This window comes from Pollachius pollachius, assembly GCF_949987615.1.
Source record: "Pollachius pollachius genome assembly, chromosome: 2".
NCBI classification, from domain to species: domain Eukaryota; kingdom Metazoa; phylum Chordata; class Actinopteri; order Gadiformes; family Gadidae; genus Pollachius; species Pollachius pollachius.
Window position 1 is genome coordinate 40,130,298 of NC_136935.1, and position 12,377 is coordinate 40,142,674.

Genomic DNA, 12,377 nt, shown 5'->3' on the forward strand with positions numbered 1-12,377 from the left:
CCTCGGCGCTATCCGGTTTTGCTGCCTTTTCTTTTTCCTTCTTTTTTTCTTTTTTACTGTAATCGCATTATACAAGACCTACCAATGGCATTTGGATGTTTACCTAATATTTAAATGTCAACATTGTAATAATATATTCATACACGCACTGTTTACTCTATATTGTGTATATTAATATACCTGGTATGCATCTCACCAGAATATTATTGTGTAATTATATATATAATATATCATGTAATTAAAGATAGGATATTTAGTATTATAGTAGATATGATTTCATATTCAATATATTATATATGTAGTATGAATGCATATATATGTTAAAACATTTCGGCCTTCTTCCAATCTCGCTACGAACAACTCTCGCGATAGGGTACCCAAACTGGGCAGCGTTACGTAGTGAACGCGGGTGTTGAAGAAAGGTCTAGCAACCGCGCCAATGTGCTGGTGATCGTTTGTTGTCTTTCATTATCAACAATTGGATATTTCCCATCAAATCACACGAGGTTCGGAGAGGCACATAGCGACATTACAAGAACCACATTCTAATTCTATAACCGCGTTAAATCACCGATTCGCGGTGGTAATTCAAGAACAATGTCGGAGAGTCCAAGCGGCGTGGAACAGCGGGAAGAACCGACTGAACTGAAACTTGAAGAACCCGCACCAGCCGAGGTAAGATGATTTTGAAATATGTTATTGGTAATGTATATCAAGCATTAACTTAAATAGTAGTTGTTGTGATTGTAGAATCTCGATTCAACCAAACCAAATAGCATTATGTTCGTGTTAAAATACTCGGTTTGGCCAGATACAGCGGCTAAGATGGTTAGCTAGCATACACTCGTCCACAGCTAACCACACGGGACTGTTCGGACCAGCAATACTGCCGTGAACTTGTTTAACTCGCGAACAGATTGCTCTTTAGTCATCGTGCCATGTTAAATGCCTGCTCTTCCCAAGTCGTCTTTTCTATTGAATGGCTGAGTGATAAGATTGTCTTCGCTGTTTCACCTATGGTGCACCCCTAAGCAACCATGCCTTTTGTTTTCAAGCGTTCGTTTAGCTTAGCACCGGGAGTTCAGAAAGAAAAGCTCTAGTCAACTTGCCGCTGTCATTCATTCATCCGCTGCACGCACTTTGTGGTCCGAAATTTGACAGCCCACTGTTGCTAATGACCTTTTACGGACGCAACTTCACGTAAATTGGTAAACAGAGAGGGGCAGTTGGTCACTGGAAAACACGACTTTACCCTAACTTTTTTCCTGTATAGGCAAAGTCCGACTCTTCAGATGCAGGTAAAGAGTCATCGTCATCAGAGGCTGGGCAGGATGCTCAAGATGCCTCATCATCACAACCGACGGAAGGGCTACCTGCCTATGAAGAGAAAGTGGTAATATATTCTCTCCTTTTTTATAATGATTTGCTCGAAAATCTGACTTGAGTCCATTCTAAACAAATGAATAATTTGTCATTCATTTATAGCTAACAGATCGAACCAACAGATTTGAATACCTGCTGAAGCAAACAGAGGTGTTTGCTCACTTCATTCAACCAGCAGCGCAAAAGACTCCGACCTCTCCGCTGAAGATGAAGCCAGGGCGCCCCCGCGTCAAGAAAGATGAGAAACAAAACCTCCTATCTGTAGGAGAGTAAGTTGACCATAGAAAGTCATTTACACTTGTGTTTAATCTGACTTTTCCGTTTTTTTTACTAACCAATATGCACGTGAGTCCAGGTTCGGATACCCTGCACTATCTTCAGGATCAGTTTACGGCAATACTGATTGGGGCGCAAAGCCGCATGGCTGCAATCACTGACACATTGGCAGGCATTGCATCGACTTGCAACCCGATTGTTTCCGTACACCATTAATTCTCTCGCTTTTCTCTTCAAAACAATTTCATGACCAGACAGAGAGGCGAAATAGACAACAGGTGATGAAACTTATGAGATACGCAACCTTTCTTTCTTCTACATGGAACAAAAATAATCTGTCTGTCTGTGCTGGCACCACAACATGACACGATGTTACACATACCACACAATGATAAAATAAAATGTAAAGATAACTTAAAATGTGTGACTAAATGACATTTGTAGTTGTAGTCTAGTATATTTATAGTCAAACACATCTTTTCACATTTATTTATTTTCCCCCAGACTTTCCTCGCTCAATTCTTAACTGAATTTTATTTCTTATTCTGAACAGCAACCGGCATCGTCGCACCGAACAGGAGGAGGACGAGGAGCTCCTGAGTGAGAGCAACAAGACCACCAACGTGTGCACTCGCTTCGACGACTCTCCCTCCTGTAAGCACAAACCCTGACCATTGAGCCCGTGCAGACGGTCTGCATAGAAGAGTAATGATCTGACATTCGATGGGTTCTCTCTCTCGTCCTCGTTCAGATGTAAAGGGGGGTAAAATGAGAGATTACCAGGTCCGCGGTCTGAACTGGCTCATCTCTCTGTACGAAAACGGAATCAACGGCATCCTTGCTGATGAGATGGTACCCACTGCACCCCCACAACGCAGTCAAACGCATCTCGCACACTTTGGGTGGTTAGAGGTTTACCGTGTACCTCTGTCCACAGGGATTAGGGAAGACTCTGCAGACCATCTCCCTGCTTGGCTACATGAAGCACTACAGAAGCATCCCCGGCCCCCACATGGTGCTGGTGCCCAAGTCCACGCTGTACAACTGGATGAACGAGTTCAAGCGCTGGGTCCCATCGCTCCGTGCCGTCTGCCTCATCGGAGACCGGGAACAGAGGGTAAGCTATCCCCCAAAGCTGGCTGGTCTCTAGTTCGGTTGACTGTTCGATGAGTCTTCATTGTCCAACACTCTCGTATAACGGCTCTAATTCATGCAACATGATAACCTCTCTTTCTGCTTCTGTTTTGTAATTATTTAAACTGTCAATTGATGTTTGTCATGTGCAAATTTATTCCATGTTTCTCATGTCTCAGACTGAATGCCTAGGGGTACCTTGAAGACTAATGTTGAATATTTTCCATCTCAGAATGCCCTGATCAGAGATGTCCTTCTGCCAGGGGAGTGGGACGTGTGCGTCACTTCCTATGAGATGCTCATCATCGAGAAGGCGGTCTTCAAGAAGTTCAACTGGCGGTACCTGGTCATTGACGAGGCCCACAGGATCAAGAACGAGAAGTCCAAGGTCAGGAAAAACACTTCAAGCGTTCAATCTTTATACAAATAAGCAAATCCTCCATGATACCCGAAAAAAGCTATCCACAAAGTGTGCTCGAGCATTCAGAACAGCACCAGCCATCTGATGTGCTTCCAAGCAAGTGCACTCTGTTATTTTCTGTATGTTTCAACAGCTTTCAGAGATTGTGCGTGAGTTTAAAACCACCAACCGCCTCCTGCTGACTGGAACACCCCTGCAGAACAACCTCCACGAGCTGTGGGCTCTGCTCAACTTCCTGCTCCCTGACGTCTTCAACTCCTCAGAGGTAAGAAGCCTACACATGACCTCTTGTTTGTGTATATATGACCAATCCCGATTGGGGAAAAATAATTTCAACGTGGTATTTTTGACGTGTTAACATCAATGTAACTGGTTGTTTTGTTGCTGTAGGACTTTGACTCCTGGTTCGACACCAACAACTGCCTGGGCGATACGAAGTTGGTTGAACGTCTTCACACTGTAAGTAATGATGTTCCCCTATTGCACAGTTCCAAATGCAAATCCCCATGCTTCCTAGTGCGGTCTCTGACCGGGAGTCCTTGGGGGAACCTCCAGCTCTCACTGTACTTGTCTTTGCACTGCAGGTGCTCCGGCCCTTCTTACTGCGGCGTATCAAAGCCGACGTGGAGAAGTCTCTGCTTCCTAAGAAGGAGATCAAGATGTACGTCGGCCTGAGCAAGATGCAGAGAGAGTGGTAAGTGTCCGCACCCTTCAGTCCACCACTGCCCTGGCTTTAGCTCACGAGCTGTTCGAAGGGCCTCACGACTAGAAGTTAACCACACACACACCGTGACCCTCGCAGGTACACCAAGATCCTCATGAAGGACATCGACATCCTGAACTCTGCCGGAAAGATGGACAAGATGCGCCTGCTCAACGTGCTGATGCAGCTGAGGAAGTGCTGCAACCACCCCTACCTGTTCGACGGGGCCGAGCCCGGCCCGCCCTACACCACCGACCTCCACCTGGCGGTCAACAGCGGCAAGATGATGGTGCTGGACAAGCTGCTGCCCAAGATGAAGGAACAGGGTGGGTAGAACGTGACCGGATGAAGGAACAGGGTGGGTAGAACGTGACCGGATGAAGGAACAGGGTGGGTAGAACGTGACCGGATGAAGGAACAGGGTGGGTAGAACGTGACCGGATGAAGGAACAGGGTGGGTAGAACGTGACCAGAGGAAGGAACAGGGTGGGTAGAACGTGACCAGAGGAAGGAACAGGTTGGGTAGAACGTGACCAGAGGAAGGAACAGGTTGGGTAGAACGTGACCAGAGGAAGGAACAGGGTGGGTAGAACGTGACCAGATGAAGGAACAGGGTGGGTAGAACGTGACCAGATGAAGGAACAGGGTGGGTAGAACGTGACCGTATGAAGGAACAGGGTGGGTAGAACGTGACCGTATGAAGGAACAGGGTGGGTAGAACGTGACCAGAGGAAGGAACAGGGTGGGTAGAACGTGACCAGATGAAGGAACAGGGTGGGTAGAACGTGACCAGATGAAGGAACAGGGTGGGTAGAACGTGACCAGATGAAGGAACAGGGTGGGTAGAACGTGACCTTATGAAGGAACAGGGTGGGTAGAACGTGACCAGAGGATGGAACAGGGTGGGTAGAACGTGACCAGATGAAGGAACAGGGTGGGTAGAACGTGACCAGAGGAAGGAACAGGGTGGGTAGAACGTGACCGGATGAAGGAACAGGGTGGGTAGAACGTGACCAGATGAAGGAACAGGGTGGGTAGAATGTGACCGGATGAAGGAACAGGGTGGGTAGAATGTGACCGTATGAAGGAACAGGGTGGGTAAAACGTGACCAGAGGAAGGAACAGGGTGGGTAGAACGTGACCAGAGGAAGGAACAGGGTGGATAGAAAACATCTGCCTTTAGGGAACCTTAAGAAAGATGACACCTACCTGATCATGAATGGAATGTATCTAAAATTCACTGCCAGTCATTATTTGGATAGAAGCGTCTGCTAAATAACTACATGACAATGTTTTGTATACAATGTACTGTACGTTGCTCTCCGTAAACTACTGGCTGTTTAACCGCTTTCTTCCGGTGGGTCTTCCAGGTTCCCGTATCCTAATCTTCAGCCAGATGACCAGGATGCTGGACATCTTGGAGGACTACTGCATGTGGAGGAACTATAACTACTGCCGCCTGGACGGTCAGACTCCTCATGAGGACAGACAGGTGAGACACCTGCACCTTAATAATAATAATTGATCCGTTTTTTTTTAGCGCTTTTCTAAGTACTCAAAGACGCTTTACAAATAAGAAAGGAATACATACAGACGGTAGAGACAATCAAACAAAAGGGGAAAATAAATAAATAAACACCACAACAATAGGCAACACATTAAGAGAGTGAAAGATGGCGGAGGATGATTTGTTAAATGTGGTAGGTGGTCCTGAAGAGATAGGTTTTAAGTTGACTTTTGAATGAACAGAGTATCAAGAGTTTCGGATGGCCGGAGGGAGGGAGTTCCAGAGGGTAGGGGCGGCAATGGCGAAGGCTCTGTCCTCCAGGGTGCGATACTTGGTCTTGGTGATGGAGGTGAGAAGGTTGGCATCAGCGGAGCGTAGGCGGCGAGTGGGGGACACCTTAACACCTATGGCGCATTTCCTCCGGCGGGTGCGCGTCAGCTCGCTGCGGCTTGGTGGAGTAGTGAGGGTGCGGTATAGCCCAGCTCAGTTACGGCTCGCGTTTCCACCGCCGACAGTACCCTTATGGTAGGGCAGGGTTTAAGGCGATAGCCGCGGCAGCCACGTAGGCATCGGGACGTAGGTCCGAACCCTCTAGTGACTAGTCTACTTGTAAGCCTCCTTGGGCAAGATGCTTAACCCCCACCTGCTCATCAAAGCCACCCGTCCTAAAATCCACCAACACCAACTGGCGATTCCCTTTGGTTTGACTAAATCCCTGTCGGTTTCCAGATCTCCATCAACGCGTACAACGAGCCCAACAGCAGCAAGTTCATCTTCATGCTGAGCACCAGGGCCGGAGGGCTGGGCATCAACCTGGCCACGGCTGACGTGGTCATCCTCTACGACTCGGACTGGAACCCCCAGGTGGACCTGCAGGCCATGGTCAGTAGCCGCATCACCGGGACGACTGGATCTCATTCCTCCGCCTGTTTTAGTTAATTCCCGACTACGAAGGTTACAAACGGCCTCGTTCTACAAGTGTCTCAAACGGAAAAATCTTGCCACAGGGATTCTCACGTCTTGTCTGTTTGCTTAAACCCCCCCCCCCCCCCCACAGGACCGAGCCCACAGGATTGGCCAGCAGAAGCAGGTGCGCGTGTTCCGCTTCATCACGGAGAACACGGTGGAGGAGAGGATCGTGGAGAGGGCCGAGATGAAACTACGGCTAGACTCCATCGTCATCCAGCAAGGTAGCCCCTCCTCCTGCCCCGTCCGTCTGATTGGACGATGGAGCCTCTCCCCCGTGGCTTGGTGCAGTGGACGTTTCCTTGTTTCATCCGTTGCAGTACCAGAGCACGTCTTAACATGGTTGCCATGTAAATGAAGTAGATGTATACATGGGAGAAATGCTCGGGTATCCAATACGGATTTGCTTATGTGATCGTTCCTTTTTGGGAATTTTCTTTTGGAAATCTCTTCAATTTGAACAATCTTAATTTGTAGGCAACAGTGTTGTTTTTGTTGTTTTAACATTATTCTTGCATTCCTCAACGCGTGAAGCCTACTATTTTCATTGACCTAAGATGCCCTTGGTTCTTCCCATTTCAGGACGCCTGGTGGACCCAAATGCCAGCAAGCTGGGGAAGGACGAGATGCTGTCCATCATCCGCCACGGGGCCACCCACGTGTTCGCCTCCAAGGAGAGCGAGATCACCGACGACGACATCGACGCTCTGCTGGAGAAGGGCGAGAGGAAGGTGGGATCAGCTTTTAGCCATGGGCCTTTTTCCACCTATTGGCCATCTTTGTTCTTAACCCCCTAGTAACCCCTGTTCCCAGCTAGACGAATAAGTCTTGTGTTTTGCTGACTTTATGGATGTCTCGTAGACGATGGAGATGAAGGAGAAGATGGCCACCATGGGCGAGAGCTCCCTGAAGAACTTCACTATGGACACGGAGAACAGCAGCGTGTACACATTTGAGGGAGAGGATTACAGGGAGAAGAAGAAGGTAAAGGGCGACAGAGAATTACTTTTTATCCGTCTGAAAACTTTTAAAGCAATGGCTAGGAGCCCCCAAAGCATCCACTAACAATGTGTACAATATAAGATCTTGGATTCCTGAAAGCATCTGATCTTCAACATTGAGCAAGGAAGCTTCCTACAATTCCTTGTGGGAATTGTAGGAAGCTTCAAATGGTCCAGAACGCCACTGTTTAATTAAGGAGTAATTGGATTGTGTTTACAGCTCCAGAGAAACCAGATCATCAAAGCTTCCAACATTTGTCTGCCACTACATATTTTTTTGAATATGATGAAATAGTATGTGTACATCATTCTCTGGGTTCTCTGTTGTCAAGGTGATCACCAACTGGATCGAGCCTCCCAAGAGAGAGCGCAAGGCCAACTACGCAGTAGACGCCTACTTCAGAGAAGCCCTGCGCGTCAGTGAGCCCAAAGCCCCCAAGGTAGCCCCCCATTGCTCGACACAGGCCATGGTACAGGCCACAAGAAGACCCGACCCAAGATGCATCGTAATCGACATATTCTTACCATCCGCTTTATGTTTTGCTGTGTAGGCTCCTCGTCCGCCAAAGCAACCCAACGTGCAGGACTTCCAGTTCTTCCCCCCTCGTCTGTTTGAGCTCCTGGAGAAGGAGATCCTGTTCTACAGGAAGACCATTGGCTATAAGGTAGCGCCACGTGCATCCTGTTGTTAAAGGGAATGTGTTGAGCTCTACACTGTTATCATCGGGGGTCAACGTTGGACGCCTCCTGGTGCTTCATGCGTGTCGCCCTGGTTCCCCTCTCAAGGTGCCCCGGAACCCAGAGGTTCCCAACTCGGCCCAGCACCAGAAGGAGGAGCAGGCCAAGATCGACGAGGCTGAGGCCCTCACAGAGGAGGAGCTGGAGGAGAAGGAGAACCTCCTCTCCCAGGTACGGCTCTCGACCACGCTGGTCACAGGCCATATACTAATTGACAATCAACATGATTAAATGGTGGGTTGTCTTCAAGTCTTTGTTAACGCTTGCTTGCTTCTCAGGGTTTCACCATTTGGAACAAGCGGGACTTCAACCAGTTCATCAAGGCCAACGAGAAGTGGGGGAGGGATGACATTGAGAACATCGCCCGAGAAGTGGAGGGCAAGACGCCAGAAGAAGTGATGGAGTATTCTGGTAATTGACCAGCTTTGATAATTTTGCGGGGGAAATCCCATATATTTAAAGTCTTAGGAATAGTCTTAATAATTGAAGTGGTGTTTGAGGATTGTCTTAACGTTGGCTTGTGTCTCGGTTCCAGCGGTGTTCTGGGAGCGCTGCAACGAGCTGCAGGACATTGAGAAGATCATGGCCCAGATCGAGAGAGGAGAGGCCAGGATCCAGAGGAGGATCAGCATCAAGAAGGCTTTGGACTCCAAGGTAGCGCCTGGTGCTGCTGGGGTCATTTCCTTCTCAGCGTTTCCTGTCTTGAATAACCTTCATTGAGAATGATAAAAAAAAAACTACTGGCATAATTTAAATATTGAAACCCCTTGTTTTCCTTAAAATTGAACAAATAATGGCCTCTAAAGGGAATCTACTAAGCCTCATGGGTCTTTTAATGCTCTACCTTGACAACCGCTGAACACGTGTCCTCGTGCATTGGTCCAGATCGGCCGCTACAAGGCGCCTTTCCACCAGCTGCGGATCTCCTACGGCACCAACAAGGGCAAGAACTACACGGAGGAGGAGGACCGCTTCCTCATCTGCATGCTGCACAAGCTGGGCTTCGACAAGGAGAGCGTGTACGACGAGCTGCGCCAGTGCATCCGCAACTCGCCGCAGTTCCGCTTCGACTGGTTCCTCAAGTCCAGGACTGCCATGGTAGGGAGCTCTGACCCATCATGGCTCAGCGCTTACTGGACACGTCCGTGTCATCAATGTCTGTAGGGGGGTGGTTTTTTCGTAAGCGGCTATTATGATAAGACTACTGATGATACAGACATCTTTCTGCCATGATGTCATTTTAAAATTGGATTGTTCACACAGCGGATGGAAATACTATGGTTGTTTGTTTTGCCCAATGCACTTTGTTTGATTTTGATCCCTTATAGCTACTCCAGATCCAGCTTTGCTGTAGGTTTTTGTCTTGCTGTCCTGATGGCTCTTTGGTTGTCCACAGGAACTCCAGAGGAGATGCAACACGTTGATCACTCTGATAGAGCGAGAGAACATGGAGCTGGAGGAGAGGGAGAAGGCTGAGAAGAAGAAGAGGGGTCCTAAGTCCGCCTCTGTAAGTTATTATGGGAGCTCCTTGTCAACCATCAGCAAGAAACTGGCCATGGAGATGAATATTAAGCCATGCAGAGTAGAATTCCATCTGAGGATGGAACAGTGCAAATTTATTGTTCATAAAATAAACAAATGATAGTTCATCAATGTGTGAGCTTTTGCCACTTCTTGTTAGTAGGGTGAGACTTTCAGAATTCAGAAAACGTAATCTGTTCTGTCCACTCAAACTGGCTGTTCAACTGTGTGGCGTGAACCAGATGGGCTGTGGGGTTTGAATGTGTTGGAGTGCTTTAGGGGTGTTCATGTAAGATTCTTGTAAACAAAGAGGATTTTATTGATAACATTATTTAAATCACAATCAAACAGCATTGGCTACAGGTATGTCCAGGTCATTTTAGGCTATGATCTAGCTGAAATGATGAGCATTTTGACTTTGAACCTGAACCTTGATTACTCTACAAAAACTACAAATGAGCTATTTTCTTCTGTCCCTAAAGGCCCAGAAACGCAAGTCGGACGGAAACCCAGACGGCCGCGGTCGCAGGAAGAAATTGAAGCTGTAGAGTTGACCCTGTTGGTGTACAGGTCTCTACAACCTTTTAGTGTACAGCACGTGTATCGTGAATGACGAATAAAAGCAACTAGCTCCACCATAGTGTAGTCCTAGTTTCCCTAGTCCGTTGCAGGTGTGTGACCTTTGTAATGTATACAACCTCCAATTGGACTGAAGATTTCCCAACTAGAGTTGGTTTGGTTGTAGAAGGTTATTATAAAATAATAGTTTGCAGGCCTGCCTTTTTGGTGACTTCAGTATTGCAGCTGGATAGTTTTGGTTGCAACGATATTTTTGCTAGTACTTGAGTTTGGTCAGATAAATGTATTTATGTTGTTGGTTATGCCACATTCCATTGATTGCAAGGATTATGTATCTTTTTTTTATGTCTAAAAGAATCACTCGTTCCCTTACTTTGGTATATGTGAAGTAGAAGGTGTCTTTTTCTATGTCACTAATAAACTTCCCCATTTTATATTAAAAGAAAGTGTAAATGTTTTTTGAAAGAATCAAGATCTCTTGTTTTTTTTTAAAAAATGATATTGATATACATTCAAATGCACATTTGAATCATCACAAAATACAAGCTAACCATTTATGAAAGGACTAATCTTGGTGGAAAAAAGATGATTGACTTTATTATTTCAAAACTATTTTCTTAGGACATCATAAAAATATATCAATTTCAAGGTTGACCAGAGTGTATAAATAACAAACATCTTCCTGTATTGCTATTTAAACATTTGTGGTTTTCCAATCAAATGTGGAAAAATAAGGGGAGGATTGCATTCAAAGAATTAAATGGAAATTCCACCCCTTTCGATTAGCACCATCTCGGTATTAAGTGGCCAGAGGGGCAAGGGAGGCTTTACAAAGCAGTCAATTATTATAAAATGTACAATTCCATTCACCGAGTCAGCTTCAACATTCATTTTTTTCTCAAATACACATTCATGGACACATCACATTAATATAAAACCACTGGGTAAACTAATTTCCTTAAAAATAATACTTTTAACTGAATCGAAACAGACAGCGTCTCTCTTCGACTGCTGTAAATAAATGTATATTTTAAACACGATTCACAAGCCTCAAATCACAATATAACAAAGAAGCAGGCAAATAATATATTAGAGGGCTCTTCCCCATCTCCTTTCATCCACAGCAGTAAAATCATAAAAACGGAGCAGAAGACCATCTTACAGCAGCAGTTCACAGGACATCAATAGCTCTGTGCATAAGGTTGAATTTGAACCCTGTGTCCAATAGCAGCGCGTATAGCAGAGCTGCTATACGACGCAGAAGTAATGATTCAACTGTAACGCTTCCCCCCCCCCCCCCCCCCCCCTGGCAAGTTGCCTTAGTCTTACTCTGGGGTGGAAGTGAATAAAGGAGGTGTTGGTGGACTAACTGGGCTTCAGTACTAGGAGAGCTGGGCTTGGAAGGCACCATGTTGGTGGTGGTGGAAAAGAGTTTGTTGGAGGGGGTGTGGGGAGAGTTCTGTGTGCGTGGGGGGGGGGGGGGGTCAGGGGGTCGGGGTCGGTAACAACCCCACCCGCCCTCCACCGCCTTACACCTCGGAGCTGTCCGAGCCGCTCCACCCGCCCGCCGACCTCCCGGGGGTGAAGCCGCTGTAGGCTGCGGACGAGGAGGTGGTGTAGGCGGCCGACTGTCCGTTGCTCTTCTCCTTCCGCTGCCGTCTCTTGCGCCTCAGCAGCAGCAGCACCAGCACGGCGATGAGGCAGACGAGCAGCAGCAGGCCCGCCAGCCCCACCAGCGTGGGCAGGGTGGAGGAGTCCAGCGGGGACTCCCGGCCGGAGCTCTCCGGGCGGGGCCGCTCCACCAGCAGGGAGTCGCGGCCGGGCTGCCGCTGGCTGACCACCGCGCGGTCGGCGCGCTCCAGGGCGATGTGCTGGATGTTGGTGCCGCGGCTCTTCTCCGCCCCGATGTCCTGGGCGCCCTCCGCGGGACCCAGGGAGGAGGAGGAGGCGGCCGCAGAGCGCCGGCTGCGGCGGGCTTCCTGGGGGGTCTCGGCGGGGGGGTCCACGTAGGACATGCTGTGGTGCAGGTACTCCACCCCGCGTTTGTTGCGGTTGGCGTTGTCCCGGGAGCGGACGGTGTAGATGGTGTGGATGAACCACTCGCGACCGGCGGCCACCTGCAGGGGAACCCGGGAGGATAAAGGGTCA

At 47.9% G+C, this 12,377-nt stretch overlaps 2 protein-coding genes across 3 annotated transcripts in view; one reads left to right on the top strand and one right to left on the bottom strand.

The window, feature by feature from the left end:
• Positions 1 to 410: 410 nt before the first annotated feature.
• On the top strand, positions 411 to 10,665 carry smarca5 (SNF2 related chromatin remodeling ATPase 5). 2 transcript variants are annotated; one of them, XM_079730946.1, is made up of 25 exons: positions 411 to 675; positions 1,274 to 1,393; positions 1,486 to 1,652; positions 1,914 to 1,937; positions 2,213 to 2,313; positions 2,411 to 2,511; positions 2,597 to 2,776; positions 3,026 to 3,181; positions 3,348 to 3,479; positions 3,605 to 3,673; positions 3,799 to 3,908; positions 4,017 to 4,243; positions 5,288 to 5,409; positions 6,154 to 6,306; positions 6,482 to 6,614; positions 6,973 to 7,121; positions 7,252 to 7,374; positions 7,724 to 7,831; positions 7,943 to 8,056; positions 8,178 to 8,300; positions 8,408 to 8,540; positions 8,665 to 8,783; positions 9,015 to 9,227; positions 9,526 to 9,636; positions 10,133 to 10,665. In XM_079730946.1, the coding sequence occupies exons 1-25, from the start codon at positions 598 to 600 to the stop codon at positions 10,196 to 10,198; spliced, it is 3,132 nt and encodes a 1,043-aa protein (XP_079587072.1). In that variant the 5' UTR covers positions 411 to 597; the 3' UTR covers positions 10,199 to 10,665. The 2 variants fall into 2 exon arrangements, with proteins under 2 accessions (XP_079587072.1, XP_079587073.1); XM_079730947.1 differs by lacking the exon at positions 1,914 to 1,937.
• Positions 10,666 to 11,686: 1,021 nt separating this feature from the next.
• The window catches only part of frem3 (Fras1 related extracellular matrix 3), a gene marked incomplete at its 5' end in the record, with an annotated part of 34,536 nt that continues 33,845 nt past the window's right edge, over positions 11,687 to 12,377 (bottom strand). Inside the window, one exon of the mRNA XM_079758659.1 lies at positions 11,687 to 12,346. Coding sequence (XP_079614785.1) covers positions 11,759 to 12,346 — 588 coding nt within the window. The 3' untranslated portion in view covers positions 11,687 to 11,758. The remainder of the gene's footprint in view (positions 12,347 to 12,377) is intronic.

Bases quoted from the DNA above. Each gene is read 5' to 3' on its own strand.
- smarca5 (XM_079730946.1), top strand. From the start codon at position 598: ATGTCGGAGAGTCCAAGCGGCGTGGAACAGCGGGAAGAACCGACTGAA. The intron at 1,938-2,212 runs GTGATGAAACTT...TATTCTGAACAG, and splicing joins AGAGGCGAAATAGACAACAG to CAACCGGCATCGTCGCACCG. The intron at 3,674-3,798 runs GTAAGTAATGAT...TTTGCACTGCAG, and splicing joins TGGTTGAACGTCTTCACACT to GTGCTCCGGCCCTTCTTACT.